Here is an 18402-nt window from a genome sequence, read left to right as displayed (position 1 = left end):
TCCTAATCCAATTACAGAAGCGCGTGGATTAGGAGCGTGTCAGAAATTTTGGTGCGCGCTAACTTTTTTCGTGCTCTTCTTTACTTTCCCAGTTTCCCTGGTTCAAGAATCTCCGACTATAGCAGCCACAGCAGTCATTCACCAAACATCCCGAAAAAGCCCTCTTGTTTTCCCAATTTTATTTCCAGTCCAAATATCCCTCGTTCTCCATTGCTCTTGGGTAAGAGGAAAATGGTGGAGCCGGTGGCTCTCGAGAGCGACGAGGAGCGCTCTCTCTTGGCTCGGCCCAACTGTGGTGACGGGTCGTGGCGGTTGAACTTCGACGGGGTCCAGTTATGCCGAGAGCAGAAGGAGAAAAAGCTTCCTCGTGGCCTCCACGACTGCCTGGGGGTTTTAGGTATTTTCACTATTCTTCGTGGTTGGTAATTTGTTGATGATCTTTCTCTTTTGGTCTTTAATGGCGATATTCTATTCCGAGTTTTTGGTCTGTTGGGCATTTTGCTTGTTTTGGTGTTATTTCTATAGTTATGTCCCTCCAAATTATTGTATTAATTGCTTTATTTCGCTTTGCTTTTACCTTATTTTCAGTTGACAGGCGGTGGAGTTAGTTGATTCTTAGTGTTTTCCCATATCTTTAAATTTATATGAACCAGTGGTTGTTATGTATGGGAAAAAGCCTATGGTTGTTTTGAGCTTCAGTTTGCTTTGCCATATATAAGCGGTACAAATTCCTGGGTAGAAAATTGGTGAGAATAGGTGACAATTCTGGATTTTGCTTTGTAAATTGATCGTTAAAAGAGTAATTAAACCGTTGGTGGAGGCGTTGAGACTTGGATTATTATTATTATTTTTGGGGGAGGGGGGGTCTTCTTAGCTCACGAGTTGGTTGCTTGCTTGGCTGGTTCAGGTTATTTTTGTGTGCTGGCATGCTTGATATTTTGTTCTCTCATGTAAGCAAAAGTAGGAATTTTGGATAGCAGATAGCATCCTATAAGCCGCCAAGATGGAAGAACAGAATACTTTAATGTGTTAGAGGTTTGAGAGGTTTAACAGTTCAGCATAGTATGATTTTATGAATAGTTTCTCAGAAATCCTTGTATATTTGAGAAGTCACTAATTTTCTTCTAAAAGGTTTAAAAGCCGCTAATTGTATAGCCTGAGTGTGTCACTGGTTAATTCTAAATAATAGTGGAAGGGGGAGACACTATGACTTGGAGAAACCGGGCAAGTGAAATTGATTGGAATGATTCTTTAAGTAATATAACTCACAATCAAGGCTTCAGAGATATCATACGAATGACTCTCAATTGTTTTGCTTGATGGCTGCAGGTCCTGAAGACAATGTGGCTGACTACTATCAGCAGCAGGTAGAAATGCTTGAGGGCTTTAATGAAATGGATGCTTTAGCAGAGCGTGGCTTTATTCCTGGGATGTCAAAGGTTCATACGATCATTGCAATTTTCAATTCCTTAAGCTTTTATTTGTTTACATTTGGCTCTGGAGCTGAAAACCATAATCGTGCTATTGTTATGGTTTCAGGAAGAGCAAGAGAAGTTGGCTAAAAGCGAAACATTTGCCATCAGAATATCAAATGTTGCAAACATGGCTCTCTTTGCAGCTAAAGTCTACGCATCTGTTCAAAGTGGTTCCTTGGCTATTATTGCATCCACACTGGACTCGCTTCTTGATCTTTTGTCTGGCTTCATCCTGTGGTTTACTGCATTCTCTATGCAAACACCCAACCCTTATCAGTATCCTATTGGAAAGAAACGTATGCAGCCATTGGTAAGTTATCCTCTAAACTTTCTTTGTGATATTCTAATCTACACGCTAAAGTTTACAAATGAACAGTGCAGTGCTGGTGCAGCCCAAGTTTATGCTAAACATGATTATTTTACTTTGCATGCATGTATAGTGCTGACTTAATGCAACCCCCATCTTTGTCAAATTACTTTCTGCTGGGCCATTTTGATTCTAGATAACTAATAACCAATTGGATTATTTTTGCTTTCTTACTGTTATTTGTAATCCTAGTATGTGAAACTGATTTTACCAGCAAGACTCGTTATCAGTCACTAGCTGTAGATGGATATCACTTGACTTATATTTGGTTGAATGGACATTGCCTTGAGTAAAATTGCTATTCGTCCGTGATTTAATCAATGGGAGGAAGGGAAATTTAATATGTTTACCATGAATGAATGCATGTCTTCTTCATTGCTGTTGTTTTGTACTTATGAGATCAGGGAGGTTCATTTTATTTCATTCAAAAGGGAGGGCTCTTGTTTTGCTAAAAAATCTTTGTAGTCCTTGCAAGTGTTCATACATGCCTTGCAACATAATATTACTACAGCAGAGTTTGATACATCTCAACAATTTGCAGGGGATCCTCGTATTTGCCTCCGTCATGGCGACTCTTGGACTGCAGATTATCCTGGAGTCGATGCGGACACTATTCTCTGATGTAAGTGGATGTTAGTTGCATTCTTAATGTGTTTAAAACCTTTCATTTTCCATGACTATGATAATTAGAAAGTTCTGAATAACTGGATGCATTTGGGTCTTGAGATCTTAAATCGTCTCTGATATTTCTTCTCAATATTTATGTGCTTCCTATCAGCATGAGTTCGACTTGACCATGAAGCAAGAGCAATGGCTTGTTGGCATTATGCTTTCTGTGACTTTGGTAAAATTCCTTCTGGTTCTTTATTGCCGCTCTTTCACTAATGAGATCGTCAAAGCTTATGCCCAGGATCACTTTTTTGACGTTATCACCAACATTATTGGACTAATTGCTGCTCTGCTGGCAAAATATATTGATGATTGGATGGACCCCGTTGGAGCTATCGTTGTAAGTCTCTCTCTCTCTCTCTCTCTCTCTCTTTCTCAGATCTTTTGTTTCTTCTCATGTTAACATGGGAGTTGTGCACCTATGCTGTAGTAAATGTTGCTGCTGGCATTTCGTTCCTCTCTCTCTCTCTCTCTATCAGAGAGGAGATTTACACTGACATATCACTTTGGACTTGCTACAGCTGGCTTTATACACCATCCGTACATGGTCACTGACAGTGTTGGAGAATGTGAACTCCCTTGTGGGAAGATCAGCTGCTCCAGAATACCTTCAGAAGCTAACTTACCTCTGCTGGAACCACCACAAGGCCGTGAGGCATATTGATACGGTCCGGGCATACACCTTTGGGTCACATTACTTTGTGGAGGTTGACATAGTCTTGCCAGCAGGCATGCCGTTGCAAGAGGCTCACGACATCGGGGAATCCTTGCAGGAGAAGCTCGAGCTCCTGCCTGAGATAGAGCGTGCCTTTGTACATCTTGATTACGAGTACACTCACAAACCAGAGCATGCTCAGGCAAACTAGTCCACTACAAAAAATTAAATAACTTGTCGTAGCTCTCGTAATTCCAAGGCACACTCGATTACGGGTTCCTGTTTCCACGAAGTGTACGATAAAAATTCTTTTGGCTGTGATGGCTGGAGGTTGGTGGAACTGCCAATACTTGGGGGACGTTTTGTAGCTGGAGAACCGACTTGCCTGTGCAATTTGTCGGGGCTGGTCCTGCTTCTTAACGCGCGAAACATTGCTCATTTAAGAGCATTCGCATTGAATTGACTAAAATTTTAGCTGCCAATATTACATGAGTTTGAATTTGCCTCTTTCGTTCAAATTCAATCCCCGATTATCTATTTATCTTTTATGTAATAATAAAATATTATTAATTTAATAATTTTTTTTATTTAATTTATTTTTATCACATTTTATAATTCTACCAATTAAATGATAATAATGATTATATTCTAATTAAATTAAATTAATATTAATATTTATCACATTTATTAAATATTAATATTAATTATAATTATATTATAATTAATTAAATAATTAATAGTCTAATTAATATTAACTAATTAATTTATTTTTATCATATTTTATATTTAATAATAATAAATTGAACATAATTTCTTAATGATAAAAAATACTTACATATTTAGTGAGAGGAGTGCAAAATGAATATTATAGTATTTGGTTAAATTTTTGTACACATATTTGGTGAGTTACTGTAATTAATGTCTAAATTTATATAAACATACCTAATTTAATGTGAGGTCTTTAAGTGTCTTGTTATCTAAATTTGGTTAAAATTAAATTTTAGTCAAGCTAATGAGAGTGTTCTAAGTGCATAAAAAAATACTACTCTCACCTGCAGTTGGGTTCGAACAATTTTTTTACTTAATGATTAAATAAATATTTTATAATGATGTTAAATTTTTTTAAAAAAAGATATTTAAGGATATAAAAAAATGAATAAAAAAATTTATTTTGCTCTTTTCGGACCGTCTCGTGCTACACTGCTCAGTCCTTTAACATGTGCGACCTTCTGGGACCAGTTGCAATTTTTTTTTTTGAGGACGAGTTGCAACGTAGATACGCAAATAACGCATTGGATTGGATTGAATTGAAAACAAATACAAAATAAAACCCTTGAAGTAAAATATAGAATAATATATGAAGATGCGTGTTTAATATGATTGGCCAGCGGCCAATAGATACGCACGTGGTTTGGGATTAGTTGGATGCAAATTGGTTCAGGTCCAGCAACAAAAAGATAAACGTGCACGGATCTGACACTTGCAGACTTTCCGTTCAAATTTTATTATGCGACACGCCTTGCATCTACGCTGTCCACATACTTTCCCCATCATTTCCCGGTAAAATGACTCTTGCCTTTCATTCCGTTTCCTAACGTACTTCCAACGATTTGAATTTACTGGCTTTACCTAATGAAGATCAATTCTGGGTAAATATTTGGATTTTTCGATTTGTTTTTTTTATGTAGCTTTGTCACAATTCAATTTTCTTTTGAAATTTTGCTATTCTCAATTAATGTATCAAATATATATATTTTTATTTAAATGATTGATCTATCAAATTATTTAAAATATATCATTGATGCAATTAAAGAGATGAAAAAATTTGATGGAAATATATCGTCCTTTTCTATGGTTAGAGCTCTCTCATTAGATTAATCAAAGTTAAAAGACAATTTTAATGAATATAAGAGAAATTTAACTTTTAACTATTCACTTCACATAAATCTCCATATTGAAATATATATTTTTTCATTATATAATAATAAAATAATATAAGATAAATTTAGTTTTGATTATTCACATTAAATTTCCACATTAGATTATATATTTATTCATTATATGGTAATGAATAATTAATAATTTCAAAAATATTTAATTTTTTTAATTATTAATTTTTTTAATTTTATCATATTTTATTATTCTACTTATTATATGTTAATTAATAATCATATTCTTATTAAATTAATATATCACTAAGTCAAATTAATATATTAATTGTGATAAAATATGTGATAGAAAGAAAGGAAGAGATAAATAATTAATAAAATATGTATTTGATGTATGAATAATAACCTTCAAATTTGAAAAAACTTTTGAAAGTTACTGTAACTAAATTTCATTTAGAATTTGACTAATCTAATGTGAGCATATTTTACTCTTTAATAACTAAATACTCATTAGATTTAACTTTTAGCTAATCCAATGATAATGCTCTAAGTCGTGCTTCCTCTTTATTTATTTGAAATTTTGAGCCCAAAGTATTTGTTGCAAAATTGCCCAAAAAAAAAATTGTATATATAATATATTTAGAGTAATACTATATTGCATAAGCGTTGTACAATCGATTTAAAAAAGAGTAAGATTTATTATTAATTTTTTTTTTCATATAAATTTCGTATATATTCATATTTTTTTAAAATAATTGTACAATACTTATTTACTCACGACTGCAACTATCATTTATCATATATTAAGCCTAATTTATTTTTAAAATTAAAATTTAAAATTTTAAAAATCTCTCATCTCATCATTACAACTTTTATAAATTATTACATAAAATAAAAAAAACAATTCAACTTTTTCAAATTTTAAAATAAAAATAATATTAAAAAATAAATTCTAATAATATTTTATTTAACTTTTTAATTTTAATTTCCCTCATCTCATCCATTCAAAAACAAACGGCCGCGATCTATGATTTCTATACATACATTCGATGTATGAACTCAAAAATCTCAAACCTCGAGAAGCAACCGCCATTTTCTAATCTTCCCCCAGCTAAAATTTCTGGGGAGAAAATTCTCGTGGTTTTATTTATTTATTTAAAATGATTTTCTATTTTTCATGATCATGGAAGTGGACCATCCTGGGCCACCCAAAACGTACACCGGCCTGAATCACCCGATAGTTAAATAATCGGATGCGCCGGCGGTGCGCATGGAGATAACGTATGCATCGCCCAGCTCACCCAACCTTGCGGAGTCGGACTACTCGATGCCGACGTCGACCCGGTCCGTGAAGATCATTCCGTTGCAGCACCCCAGCACGTTGCCGTCGTCTTCGTCTTCTACTTCATATCCCAGCGCAGTTCTCTCCAAATGGACGTTGAAGCTGCAGAGCATGACCTGGGTCCAGTGGATCGAGCTCTTCCTCCCCTGCTACCGTTGGATTAGGACTTACAAATGGAGGGAGTACCTTCAGATAGATCTCATGGCTGGGACGACCGTCGGTGTCATGCTCGTCCCCCAGGTACTGATATCCTACACTTCCCCATTCCTTCCTTCAAAGACAATAAAAGAAACGAACGCAGCATACAATTCTTCAGTGTAGATAATGTTTCCATTGTATTGATGATTTTACTTCTTTCTCTGCGACCAAACGGAGTTATAATTTCTGTTTGGTCGTAAAGGAAACCGAGGAAAGGAAAGAAAATTAACCCTTAAGTTTTTGTTTTGAAAGATACAGGGCTCAGCTCAACTAAGCTGGACTGTTGTTTTGCGATCGCTCGAGTGGAAAATATGTTCTTGCAATTTGCAAATGATTAATTCAGTGGACAACAAAATATTGAATATTTTTATTTTCCGTTCTCTGGCAACTCAAAGCTTTCCTTGTGCACGTATTTTTTTGTTGATCGTATGCCTTCCTCTGTTTTCCCGTTGAACCCGCGGTAGAATTATCCAGTCAAACGTTGATTATCAGAGATATTTCTACTGTTCTAGTAGGTGGTTTTACGGAAGTCATGGTCCAGTCTCATAATTAATGTTGGAATTAAGTTATTGGATTTTGGCCGTAAGCTTAACTGTTCATGATCTGATAGCTGATCTCTCTCCCTTCCTCCAATGAAGTTTCAAATGGTTGTTTATTCACTATTACAGACCCGAGAATTCCAATGACTGTAACTTTGACCCGACTTGGGTGCTATGTACCAAGCGCTGAGACAATTGATGATTGGTTGGGCGCAATATGAGTCTGATTGCTGTTTCTATACTCTATTCAACCACTGAAGCATCAATGCTAGTTGATTGTAACTTCTAACGATATTAGTGCCGTTTTCTCCCTTGGGTTTTTTTTTCATTGAGACATGACACCTTATTGGAATGTGATTTGTTTTAATTGAATATTTTGATAACATGGATGGATTCAAGTTGTTTTGACTGTATCTTGTGAATGACCAGGCGATGTCTTATGCAAAATTAGCTGGGCTTCAACCAATATATGGACTTTGTAAGTGCCATACTGGATTATAATGTTATTGAAGTTTTGATTTTTAGAAATATCGTCTTGGTATGCTTTGATAATTATTATTGAATTATGATGGAAACTGATATGATTTTTAACAAATGAGTGAGAGAGCTTGATTTTGATATGGTGAATGGCAAAATATATCCATGCAGAACACCAGATTAGACGTGGCTAACTTTACTCTATTGTAATCAAGAATGAGAATCTTCTAATTACGAGCTGGCGTAGAGAAGTTTAAAATTGAATTCCCTTGCAAATCAGCTTTTAATTTGGCTCTACTGTGCTTCTTCCTGATTAGAGACAAAACTTCTTAAATTTTTCATTTTCCAATTCCTACGAGAGAGTGAAAACTTCATATGATGTGAATTTTGCAAAAGTAAGGAAAAAAATCTACTGGGTCTTGAGGACTCCAAATTGTGCCTGTCTTCAATCTTCATCTAACACTTCCTTTTGCCTACTGGACACATTTGGAAGTAGTGTTTCAGTTATGACAGATCTGATTGCTACATACCAACAAACGTTGCTAAATTTCTATTGAATTATTGCTAAATTTCTATTGAATTATATTCTTTTCTTTCACTTTTGTCTACTGTATTATTTTATTTCACCTCTGTACTTTAGACAGACCTCTGATTTTTCCCTATATTAAATCTGCTTATCAAACTTTTGAATTGTTACTTCTGCTTTTGCAAGGAAGACTCTGGTTTTATGCCTCTATTTGTGTATGCCATATTTGGGTCATCTCGTCAGCTTGCAGTTGGTCCAGTAGCATTGGTTTCTCTCCTGGTTTCCAATGTCTTAAGTGAAATTGTTGATTCATCTGATGAATTATACACAGAACTTGCAATATTGCTGGCGCTTATGGTTGGGATACTGGAATGCATAATGGGGCTCTTGAGGTTCCTTTGCTTATCTTTCTCTTCATGAAAGCGGTTACAAAATGTAAATCTGGTCTTGCAGTGGTAGATAATTTTGTTGGTATAGCTTTAAAACCTCAGTAATTGAACATGCTGAATCATGTGGAGATAGGAAAATATACCTTATATAAATAATATTGATTCCTGGTTTGTGTAGGTCATCATATTATATAAAGATAATTCTCAAGCTGTATAATGACAGTCTTCTAGCTCACATTGTGGAACACTTGAAAGTTCATATCATTGTTCTTAGGTAGATTAAAGTTTTTTTATTGTTAGATTGTCAATCTTCTAAAAAACTTGAGCTTATAGAAAAGGGTAGATTTAATTATTTAATCAATATTCTAACCCCATTATTTACATGTGGCAATACTTCCTCTCACTAAATAGGGCTAAAGACTAGAAATCAGGTTTTGAACTTAAGACCATTACTTTAGTCCTATGTTAAATTAATAATTGCTTCAAAAGTTTAAGCTGATAGGATATGATGAACTTAATCGTTTAATAAAAATTTTAGTGTTATAGCACATGAAGCAATGACTTATTATTTAGTTCTGCCTCTCATTTTGAAGAGTGGGGCAAGGGTTGAGGGTTTACATGGATCCCAACCCTGGTCACTTACTTTTAGTTTTACTTGAAGTGAATATTTTTTATTTTTGCTGTCGTATCATTTTGAACTATGATCTTTGATTTTCTCATGCATTTTATTTATGTGTCCATTATATGAAATTTCAGGCTTGGGTGGCTTATTCGTTTCATCAGCCACTCTGTAATTTCTGGCTTTACAAGTGCCTCAGCCGTCGTGATTGCGCTATCTCAAGCAAAATACTTTTTGGGATATGATATAGAACGGAGTAGCAAGATTGTGCCATTGATTAAGAGCATCATAGCTGGGATAGATGGGGTATGCTTTGCATGCTCAAGTCGTCTATCCTTCGTATATTAGTTTATTCGTATGTTTGCTGGTCTGTACATTTCCCATTCGTGCCTAACCTTGCCTGATCCTAGCCTACCCGTGGCAGTCAGTGGCTTCTTAACTAATAGGAGCCATGGAGGGTAATGGAATATTGGGAACGGCTTTCAGCAGCATGTCAGTGCCTTGCTGGAGACATGTTTTTCGTGTGGCTAATAATATTGATTATTTCTTTGCTAAAGATGGTGCTCAAGGTTCTGATAGAGATGTTCATAACCCAAAATGATAGACATGTATTATGATTTAAATGATGTTCCATGAGAAGTGAGGGACGTTTTGGCCATTGGAAAAGCTTTTCCACCTTTCATGAGATGTTAATAATCCATTGTTTTTTGGAGGATGGGGTAGTTATACAGGTTGTATTTTTTTGTTCTTTTTGCTTGGTGTTCTGAGGTTTGCTCATAACCCAAAATGAGCTGCTATGGGAAAGTTGATTGGTTTTTGTTAAAAGAAAAAAACTAATAGGAGCCTGTTAGAAATATGAGGCTGTGAATATCTTTTTATCTATAAGATCAAATGTGGAGGCTTCTAGGATTAAATCTTGGATATAAAACAATCCCTTTAAACTTAATTTTCAATTTTAAAAAGTCCTAGGAGTTCGTTTGGAATGTGGAATTACTGAAATTTGGAAGCTGAAGTGAAATAAAAAGATTGCGAAAATGGGTAGTTTGCATCGGTAATTTGCCAACTTCAGTCGGCTCTGTTTCCCAGCATGCCATGGTTTTCAGCATTGAATAAGTCATGTCGTATTGATGATTAAACATTTCTATCCTAAGTTATTCATTTTAGCATACCCATGCTGCCCTTGCATATTTGCTTATCAGTTCCATTTTAACAACAGGAGGTTTTTCTTTTTGTAGTTTTCATGGCCCCCTTTTGTAATGGGATCCATAATACTTGCAATACTTCTGGTCATGAAGCACCTGGTACGAATTCATTGTCTTTGTTTTGAAGGGACATTTGTCTTTTACCTGTAATCGAGTTATGATTTTGACATTTCATGTGTAGGGGAAAACAAGGAAGTACTTGCGATTCCTGAGAGCTGCAGGTCCCCTGACAGCAGTCGTTTTGGGAACAACTTTTGTGAAAATATTTAATCCCTCTTCCATATCTTTGGTGAGAATGGCATATGTTAGACTCTATTTAACTTAATGGGTATCAGATCTAGTAATATTGTCATGGAAATATTACTAGTTTGATGCTTCTGGATTAATGAATTAAAGATGTCCATGTTTGCTCATATGATATCAACCAGAAAGTAGTAATCATGAATCTATCATAGAAAAGAACCTATTCTAGTAACATCCATGAATTCTCATCTGCATAATCATGATTTAGGTGGAAGTGAGTATATAATAGCAATTCTTATTCCTTCAATCCTAACAAAATATATCCTTTATATATGCATATTTATATATATCACTTCTCCAACTTGCGGAAAAGTCATATCTTTCTACTGCTTAATTTTAGGGATCTCTAACGCACTACAACATTTTTAATCTCAACTATTGGTCATAAACTAGCATGCAGAGGCGATGCTCTTATATATGTCCCGTATACTTGGGCTCTTGCCTATTCTCATGATTAATAAAATTTTGTTTACCGATAAAAAAAAAAAATGTCATAACTTATGCTACTTTCTGCATGATATAATCACGGTCTCAAGTGGCATCATGTGAAGACAAAAAACTTCAGATAAAATTGCTAGTCGTGTTCATTTTTAACGTTTCCTTTTACTTGTCTTAATGTTTTATCTATCTTAGACCAATAACATCTCAACAAGACTGACAAAGGATGCTTGGTGTTGTCTTAGGTAGGAGGTATACCTCAGGGCCTCCCAGGATTTTCTGTACCCAAAAGTTTTGGGTATGTAACATCTTTGATTCCAACTGCTCTTCTCATCACTGGTGTAGCCATATTGGTAAGAGGCATTGCATTGATTATTCATCGTGTAAATTTTTCTTAGATTTAACTGCAGTACTGATGAAAATTATGTTACATCTTTAACTCTAGGAATCTGTGGGGATTGCAAAAGCATTGGCAGCAAAGAATGGATACGAGTTGGATTCAAATCAAGAGGTATGCCTTTAAAAGGCAGAATGCAGACGTCTTTAGATGTGTGAATATATGCAACTCAGATATTTGCCAAAGGTGCTGATTTATTTACAAATTAATGGGGTGGGCAAGCATGAAGGCCTGTACACAGTTAAATATTTATGCAAGTGAACTATTACCCATCCACCCCTCCAAAAAAAAAAAACAAAAACAAAAACAAAAAGGAAGCATGTACATTTTCAGCCATTTGTAGCAGTTTAAACTCTTCTTTTCCAATGGGCTCAACTGCAATTTGCGGATGGATCAATATTCTAAATTTCCCTTTCACAAGTGGCTAGATGGGGAATGTAATGTCTAAAATCCAGTCATTTTCACACGTTTTCCAGCCTGTGTTTAATGATCTCAGATCAGCTGATTTTGTATGAAGTGCATGATATCCTACCTTTTGACTGCATCATTGGGTATAAATATGTAACGCCCCAATGGAAGGCCCAAACCACATGACTTATACTCTAAAATAACTAGTCAATGATACAATTGGAGCCCCATTAGAACCTTATAAAGAGCAATAACTTCTCCTTCCCAAGCAATGTGGGATCCCATATACCACCTACCCTTATCCATATCATATGGGGTATCACAATCTACCCCCCTTAAATTCCCGACGTCTTCGTCGGGCCTGTTCATTGTAGGTGGCATGGCTCAAGTCCCACAATTCTGGTTGGGATAGGCTTTGATACCATTTGTAACGCCCCAATGGAAGGCCCAAACCACATGACTTATACTCCAAAATAACTAGTCAATGATACAATTGGAGCCCCATTAGAACCTTATAAAGAGCAAGAATTTTTCCTTCCCAAGCAATGTGGGATCCCATATACCACCTACCCTTATCCATATCATATGGGGTATCACAAAATATGATTCAAATCTTGACTTTAGGAAGTTTGCTTCTTCTTTTTTTGTGTGCTTAATTTCTGTTATGTTCCTTGACATGCTGCATGCAGTCGAATAATTTAATTGGTTTATGGGAATGAAGTTTTGACTACACAAATATTAATATATATGCTCTTATTACAATGATGTGAACAATGTGTTTCATTTTGATACCAAACCAAAAATAAAACTTCTTTCCATAGCTATGTAGAAAATGGGATATATTTTGAGAGTAATGCTATACAGTCTAATGGTGTGCAAGCCTTTTGTAAAAAAGTAGGGCCCATCATGAAAAGTGGGTTGTTTCATGATGGGTCCCTAGTATGCCCCACTTAACTGCACAGGGCTTGCATACCTTAGGACTATACAATCATTTTCCATATTTCAGTTGGTTTTCAGTTTCTTTTAAAATGCTCTCATTTGGTTCATATTTTGTGGCTTTTCTATCTATATATTGTGGTAACTAGTCCTTGGGTACACCATACACGAAATTAACAGGAATACTCAAATGAGCACCTTATGGTCCAAGCTAAATATAGTGGCATGTTTGTTTCTTATGTTTTTTGTTTTTAGTTTCCATTTGTGAGGCATTTCTCCTTGCCATAGCCCATATGGATCTTCACGTAGTTCAATGAGAAACCAATTTTTAAATTCATCACGAGGAGGTTTAATCAGCTAAATACCTGGTCTCTTAGTTGTTGCAATTAACATCTCTTTCTTGTAGAATAATAAATTTATTGTTATTTTCAGCATCTTTTACTACATATAAGAGTCTCCGCTTTTGTTTATTTTTCCTTCCCCCCATGAAATTAAAATGGAATTCAATGGAATTGATAATGTAGCTTGACAGAAACTGGTATCATGAACGTCATACATGATGCATAGTATACAATCTGCAATTTATTTACCATTTGTTGCTCGTAATTCCTTGGATTGCACTGCCCATCTAGCAAAATGACAGAACTGAACAATGTATTTCCATTGATTATGAAGTTTTTGTTTAGATGTGATGGTTTATTATAGAAGACAATGCTATATTATGTACTGGAAAAAAAAAAGAACTGGGTGTTGTTGATCTTTTATGGTGGTAATTAGCTATTTTAATATTAGGACATCGTGCAATTGTTATTTTGAGCAAAGAAATATCTAATGAATATTCTATTTGTTTTAAACAGTTGTTTGGTCTTGGAGTAGCCAACATTATGGGTTCATTCTTTTCAGCATACCCTACCACAGGTGATACTTCTGCAAAATTCTAAGATCTGCAACATGAGTCCATGCTTCATAATTAGCTACGAGTGTTTACAGAAATGATCTCTTCATTCATTTTAATTTTATTTATCACTACAGTTTTTACTAAACATTCGTACTTATTAGAAATAGGCTCATGTTTTTTGAATGTGACATGCAGGTTCCTTTTCTAGGTCTGCTGTGAATCATGAAAGTGGAGCAAAAACTGGCTTATCTGGCATTGTCTCCGGAACCATAATGGCTTGTGCCCTTTTATTCTTGACTCCATTGTTTGAATACATACCCCAGGTTTGTTTCAACTTTAACACATTCTTTTCTCAGTAGGGATGCAACTTGCAGGTCATGTTTGATAGCATGTTCTGCCATGTCCTTATTCTTAGGGGTTCCTGGTTTGAACAACTTATCAATGATTTATTATGGGAACCATGGTCTAGGAAGTTGACATTTTATACAACACGAGTTGGTATCTATACTGCTGCGTATCCTTTCTATTCTCTTGCCTTCCAAACTTTAATGGAACACTAACCATGTGTTTGTGATCTCTTTCATACCAGTGCGCTCTTGCTGCCATTGTGATCTCTGCTGTGATGGGTCTGGTGAGTATTTTTAAAATTCCACGCCGATGATGCTTACTTTGTCAACTTTCTTTAATTGTTAGACAATTGAATTTGCAAGGTATATTAGCTGACATTTATCAGACTAGGACTGGTAACCACCATTACCATGTTCAGATAAAAACTTTTTACATTTTTCTTTTGGATGTATCGTTCCAGGTGGATTACAATGAGGCTATATTTTTATGGCGAGTAGATAAGAAAGATTTTCTTCTTTGGACCATTACTTGCACTACAACATTGTTTCTTGGTATTGAGATCGGTGTCCTTGTTGGGGTGAGTACTTGATACAGTTTACCATATTAGTTTGCATTTTGACTCATATTAATGCATCCAATATATTTGAAAGCTCTGTGCCACAAATTTTTAGGGCTCTTTAAACTCCCAATATGGCATCCAAAGAAGCTTTGTATCATATTGCGTCTGAAATAATCTGAATCTCAGTGAGTCAGTACATATTTCTTGAAATTATTTTCTGAACTCTATTATACCAAAAAAAAAAAAAAAAAAGGTTTGTTCAAGCTTTTCCCACCCTATAACTATAAACATCTAAAAGTAATGTAGCAGTTTTATTTATTTTGTCTAAAGGGGATATTTCACATGATTCAATATTGCATAAGGTGTAAACTAGAGACATAATAGATATACCTTACATAAACATGTAGGTTGGTGTTTCGCTTGCTTTTGTCATCCACGAATCAGCAAATCCACATATTGGTAAGTAGCTTGATTTATTTGGTGTATGCCTATTTACATGTACCATTGTGTTCTCTGCATTACAGAATATTATTCAAATGCTTGCTTAGACAAGTCAGTTTTCGTAACCACTTCGTTCTGTTCTGGCTAGAAGACATAATTCCCTAGTGGGCTCTGGTAGTAGAAAGTTTCTTTTTACTCGGTGGGTTTCAGCTAGAAATAAAAACTAGGGGCTCAATGCCAGTGCAGTTTCAATTTGCAACCGTGTTTAGTTTCAGGGTATTGATACCTGTATCTTCTAATTGTTAATTTGGGGTGTACTGCAGCTGTCTTGGGGCGTCTTCCAGGCACTACTGTTTATCGAAACACTCAACAGTATCCAGAATCATACACGTACAATGGAATTGTGGTGGTTCGGATTGATGCTCCTATATATTTTGCAAACATAAGTTACATAAAGGAAAGGTAAAGATTATTGTTTATTTATATTGGAAAAATTCAATAATAGTGACAATTCCCATTGTATATGTTAATTCATATTGCTAATATTCACAGTTGATTTGTGCTTACCAGTTTCTGCAATTTAAAGATGATATCTAACTCATATGTCATCTGTCAGGCTACGGGAATATGAAATTGTTGTTGATAGATCTACTAGTCGTGGACCGGAAGTTGAAAGAGTTTACTTCGTTATTATAGAGATGGCACGTAAGTCATTTTCTGCTTCTTTGAGTTCTATCTACAGTACTGTTTTGGAGTTGAAAGAGTTTACTTCGTTATTATAGAGATGGCACGTAAGTCATTTTCTGCTTCTTTGAGTTCTATCTACAGTACTGTTTTGGGTCATTATTCATGCTGAAGCATTCATGATGTCTTATTTACTCCATGTAGTTAAAATGATTTCCTCTATACAAGTGCATACAAGTAATGTGGTTTGTAGATACATTACAATACCGGCATGTAGTCTCAGATGAAGAATGCTTAACTGATGACTAAAACAATTCACGTTGAGTTGTTAGCTAAACTAAATTTTTTTCTTTTTCTTTTTTCTTTTGTCATGAATACATTGGGTCGCCCTCCCTTATTGATCCAGAGTTCAAAGTGAGTTATTTTTTCTTTATTGTTATTGCAGCTGTAACATATATAGACTCCAGTGCTGTTCAAGCTTTGAAAGACTTGCATCAGGAGTACAAATCACGTGACATCCAGGTTAAATATCCCTATTAAATGAGTCTATAAATGTTATTTTTTTTTTCTTTTTTAGCACTCTGAATCTCTCAATACCATGATGATAATGTTATTGGCAATGTCTCGGTTCTTTGCAGATTGCCATTTCCAATCCAAACAGAGAAGTTCTGCTCACCTTATCAAAATCTGGTGTTGTTGATCTGATTGGTAAGGAGTGGTACTTTGTGAGAGTGCATGATGCTGTTCAAGTTTGCCTTCAGCATGTTCAGAGTTTTAAAGAAACGTCTAAGACATCAGATCCTCAGCCTGATGATAAACCAAATTTATTTCAGAGATTATGGAAACAGAGAGGGGAGGATTTGGCAATTGCCAACTTGGAGTCGGGCAGTCCGCAATCGGAGCCATTACTGTCCCGAAAGTCTTGAGAATTGCTTGATTATTTTATATTTATAATAAAATGCCAATAATAAAGTTTTAGATCGTTTATTGTAATTAGATTCCTTTGTTATATTTATATAAACAAATCAACTGTTGGCTGGGCTTCAGCACTTCCAAAGTGATGGGGAGAGACTTGATGGGGGGGTGGGAAAAAGTAGGATGCCCCCATGGTGTAGCTACTTAGGTTTCTTGTATGCAATGCCTGATTTATATCTTGGTACCGAAACAAACTTTTTAAGATAATGGGTAGAATAATGTTCGAAATCAATCGGTTTGCTGACAAGATATATGGGCCTGGGCTTGTGGTCACTCGACGATTCTGGTACAACATTGGCCCATCTAATCCTAGCCTTCCCCGCAAAACGTGGATCTGTCTTTTTCCCCATCTCCTTTTTGTGAGGGGTCGCACAGTAGCACGCATAGGACATACAGAAACATTTGATAAGTGGTTCATGTTAAGCCGCGATTACACGCACAGCCTAACGTAGCAGTACATCCATGATCTAATACGGAACTTCTGGGTGGGTTGGGGGGCGGAGAGGGGGATTTGGGCCTGGTTGGGTCTAATACGTGGCCCATGATCTAAAACAAAAGAAAAAGATGAAAGGCAAGCCAGTGGCGCTTAAATTCTGTTTGGATTAAGAGTTGATGTCAACTTATTTTATTTCGTTTGAATGTTAAGTTAAGTTGAGTTTTTATAAATAGTAGTGAGTTGAGATGGTAAAGTGAATTTTGAGATCTACTTCAGATAAATTTAGATATATTTAGATATTAAAATAAGTTAAGATGTATTTATAAAAAGTTAAAAAAAAATGTGGATCCTGCATGTAAAAATGTGTTGAGTTGAAAAATATTGTGAGTTTCACGGATAAAGAGGTTTTGAGTTGAGATGAGTTTAGTAATTTGAGAGTTGAGTGTCGAATTTTAATCATTATAATTTTTTTAAAATTTTTACATAAAATATAATAAATATTTTAACTTTTTCAAATTTTAAAATAATAATAATATTAAAAAATAATATTTTATTTAATTTTTAATTTTTATCTCAATTTATTTTATCTCACTTTACCGTCAAAACCTCACCTAATTGGAAATAAAAGGCCAGATATGCCCACACACAAAGGCAGAACCCACAGGGCCACAAATCAGGAGAGACGCGAGTTTGCGCTGGATTCCGTCACGGTGATTGGTGGTCATAAATTTTGTGTAAATTATTATTATTATTATTATTTAAAATAAGTAATAAATCTGTAAATAAATTTTATAAAAATAAATTTATAATTTAATATAGTTCAATTTAAAACGTCAAATTAATTTTATAATAAAAAGATTTTACAATTTAATATAACACTTCAATTATTATTAATTTATAATTTTTTTGATGGACCAAACATTTATCAAGCTACCGTACACGACCCAAAACTTCTTAATAAAAGCAACCTAAGTGTGTTTTAAAATTATTTATACGTAAATGATGTGAGGGGGTTTTAATTTTAAAAAATATTTCAAGTTTGAAAATGAACACAAACGTTATAAATATAAATAATTTTGGCTCTTTTAAACACTTACGGATAAAAAAAAAAAAGAAAAAAGGCATATCTTTGTGGCGCGAAATGCGCTAACAAAGACAAGACAAGTAAACTATTCGCGCGTAGTACCAGAAACGACAGTATAACAAAAAGAAAAAAGGAAGAACCCCACCGA

At 34.9% G+C, this 18402-nt stretch overlaps 2 protein-coding genes across 3 annotated transcripts; both read left to right on the top strand.

The window, feature by feature from the left end:
* The first annotated feature begins 95 nt into the window (after nucleotides 1-95).
* LOC109000244 (metal tolerance protein 11-like) lies at nucleotides 96-3705 on the top strand. 2 transcript variants are annotated; one of them, XM_035683654.1, is made up of 6 exons: nucleotides 96-397; nucleotides 1330-1439; nucleotides 1540-1785; nucleotides 2384-2464; nucleotides 2621-2851; nucleotides 3033-3705. In XM_035683654.1, exons 1-6 carry the CDS (start codon nucleotides 232-234, stop codon nucleotides 3375-3377), a joined length of 1179 nt encoding a protein of 392 aa, XP_035539547.1. In that variant the 5' UTR covers nucleotides 96-231; the 3' UTR covers nucleotides 3378-3705. The 2 variants fall into 2 exon arrangements, with proteins under 2 accessions (XP_035539547.1, XP_035539549.1); XM_035683656.1 differs by having other exon boundaries at nucleotides 108-397; nucleotides 2753-2851.
* Nucleotides 3706-6117: 2412 nt separating this feature from the next.
* Nucleotides 6118-16913, top strand: LOC109003024 (probable sulfate transporter 4.2). Its single transcript, XM_018980977.2, has 17 exons — nucleotides 6118-6637; nucleotides 7564-7612; nucleotides 8328-8529; nucleotides 9283-9451; nucleotides 10381-10446; nucleotides 10529-10636; nucleotides 11334-11441; nucleotides 11534-11599; nucleotides 13687-13747; nucleotides 13923-14050; nucleotides 14317-14358; nucleotides 14536-14652; nucleotides 15042-15093; nucleotides 15399-15537; nucleotides 15692-15780; nucleotides 16205-16281; nucleotides 16398-16913. The coding sequence occupies exons 1-17, from the start codon at nucleotides 6326-6328 to the stop codon at nucleotides 16683-16685; spliced, it is 2073 nt and encodes a 690-aa protein (XP_018836522.1). The 5' UTR covers nucleotides 6118-6325; the 3' UTR covers nucleotides 16686-16913.
* Nucleotides 16914-18402: the final 1489 nt, after the last annotated feature.

This window comes from Juglans regia, chromosome 12 (assembly GCF_001411555.2).
Source record: "Juglans regia cultivar Chandler chromosome 12, Walnut 2.0, whole genome shotgun sequence".
Classification (NCBI taxonomy): Eukaryota; Viridiplantae; Streptophyta; class Magnoliopsida; order Fagales; family Juglandaceae; genus Juglans; species Juglans regia.
This window is presented reverse-complemented; position numbering and strand designations above follow the sequence as displayed.

Coding starts and splice junctions, on each gene's coding strand:
- LOC109000244 (XM_035683654.1), top strand. CDS start 232: ATGGTGGAGCCGGTGGCTCTCGAGAGCGACGAGGAGCGCTCTCTCTTG. Junction 398..1,329: donor CGACTGCCTGGGGGTTTTAG/GTATTTTCACTA, acceptor TGATGGCTGCAG/GTCCTGAAGACAATGTGGCT. Junction 2,852..3,032: donor ACCCCGTTGGAGCTATCGTT/GTAAGTCTCTCT, acceptor GACTTGCTACAG/CTGGCTTTATACACCATCCG.
- LOC109003024 (XM_018980977.2), top strand. CDS start 6,326: ATGGAGATAACGTATGCATCGCCCAGCTCACCCAACCTTGCGGAGTCG. Junction 14,359..14,535: donor TCTCTGCTGTGATGGGTCTG/GTGAGTATTTTT, acceptor GTATCGTTCCAG/GTGGATTACAATGAGGCTAT. Junction 14,653..15,041: donor AGATCGGTGTCCTTGTTGGG/GTGAGTACTTGA, acceptor ATAAACATGTAG/GTTGGTGTTTCGCTTGCTTT.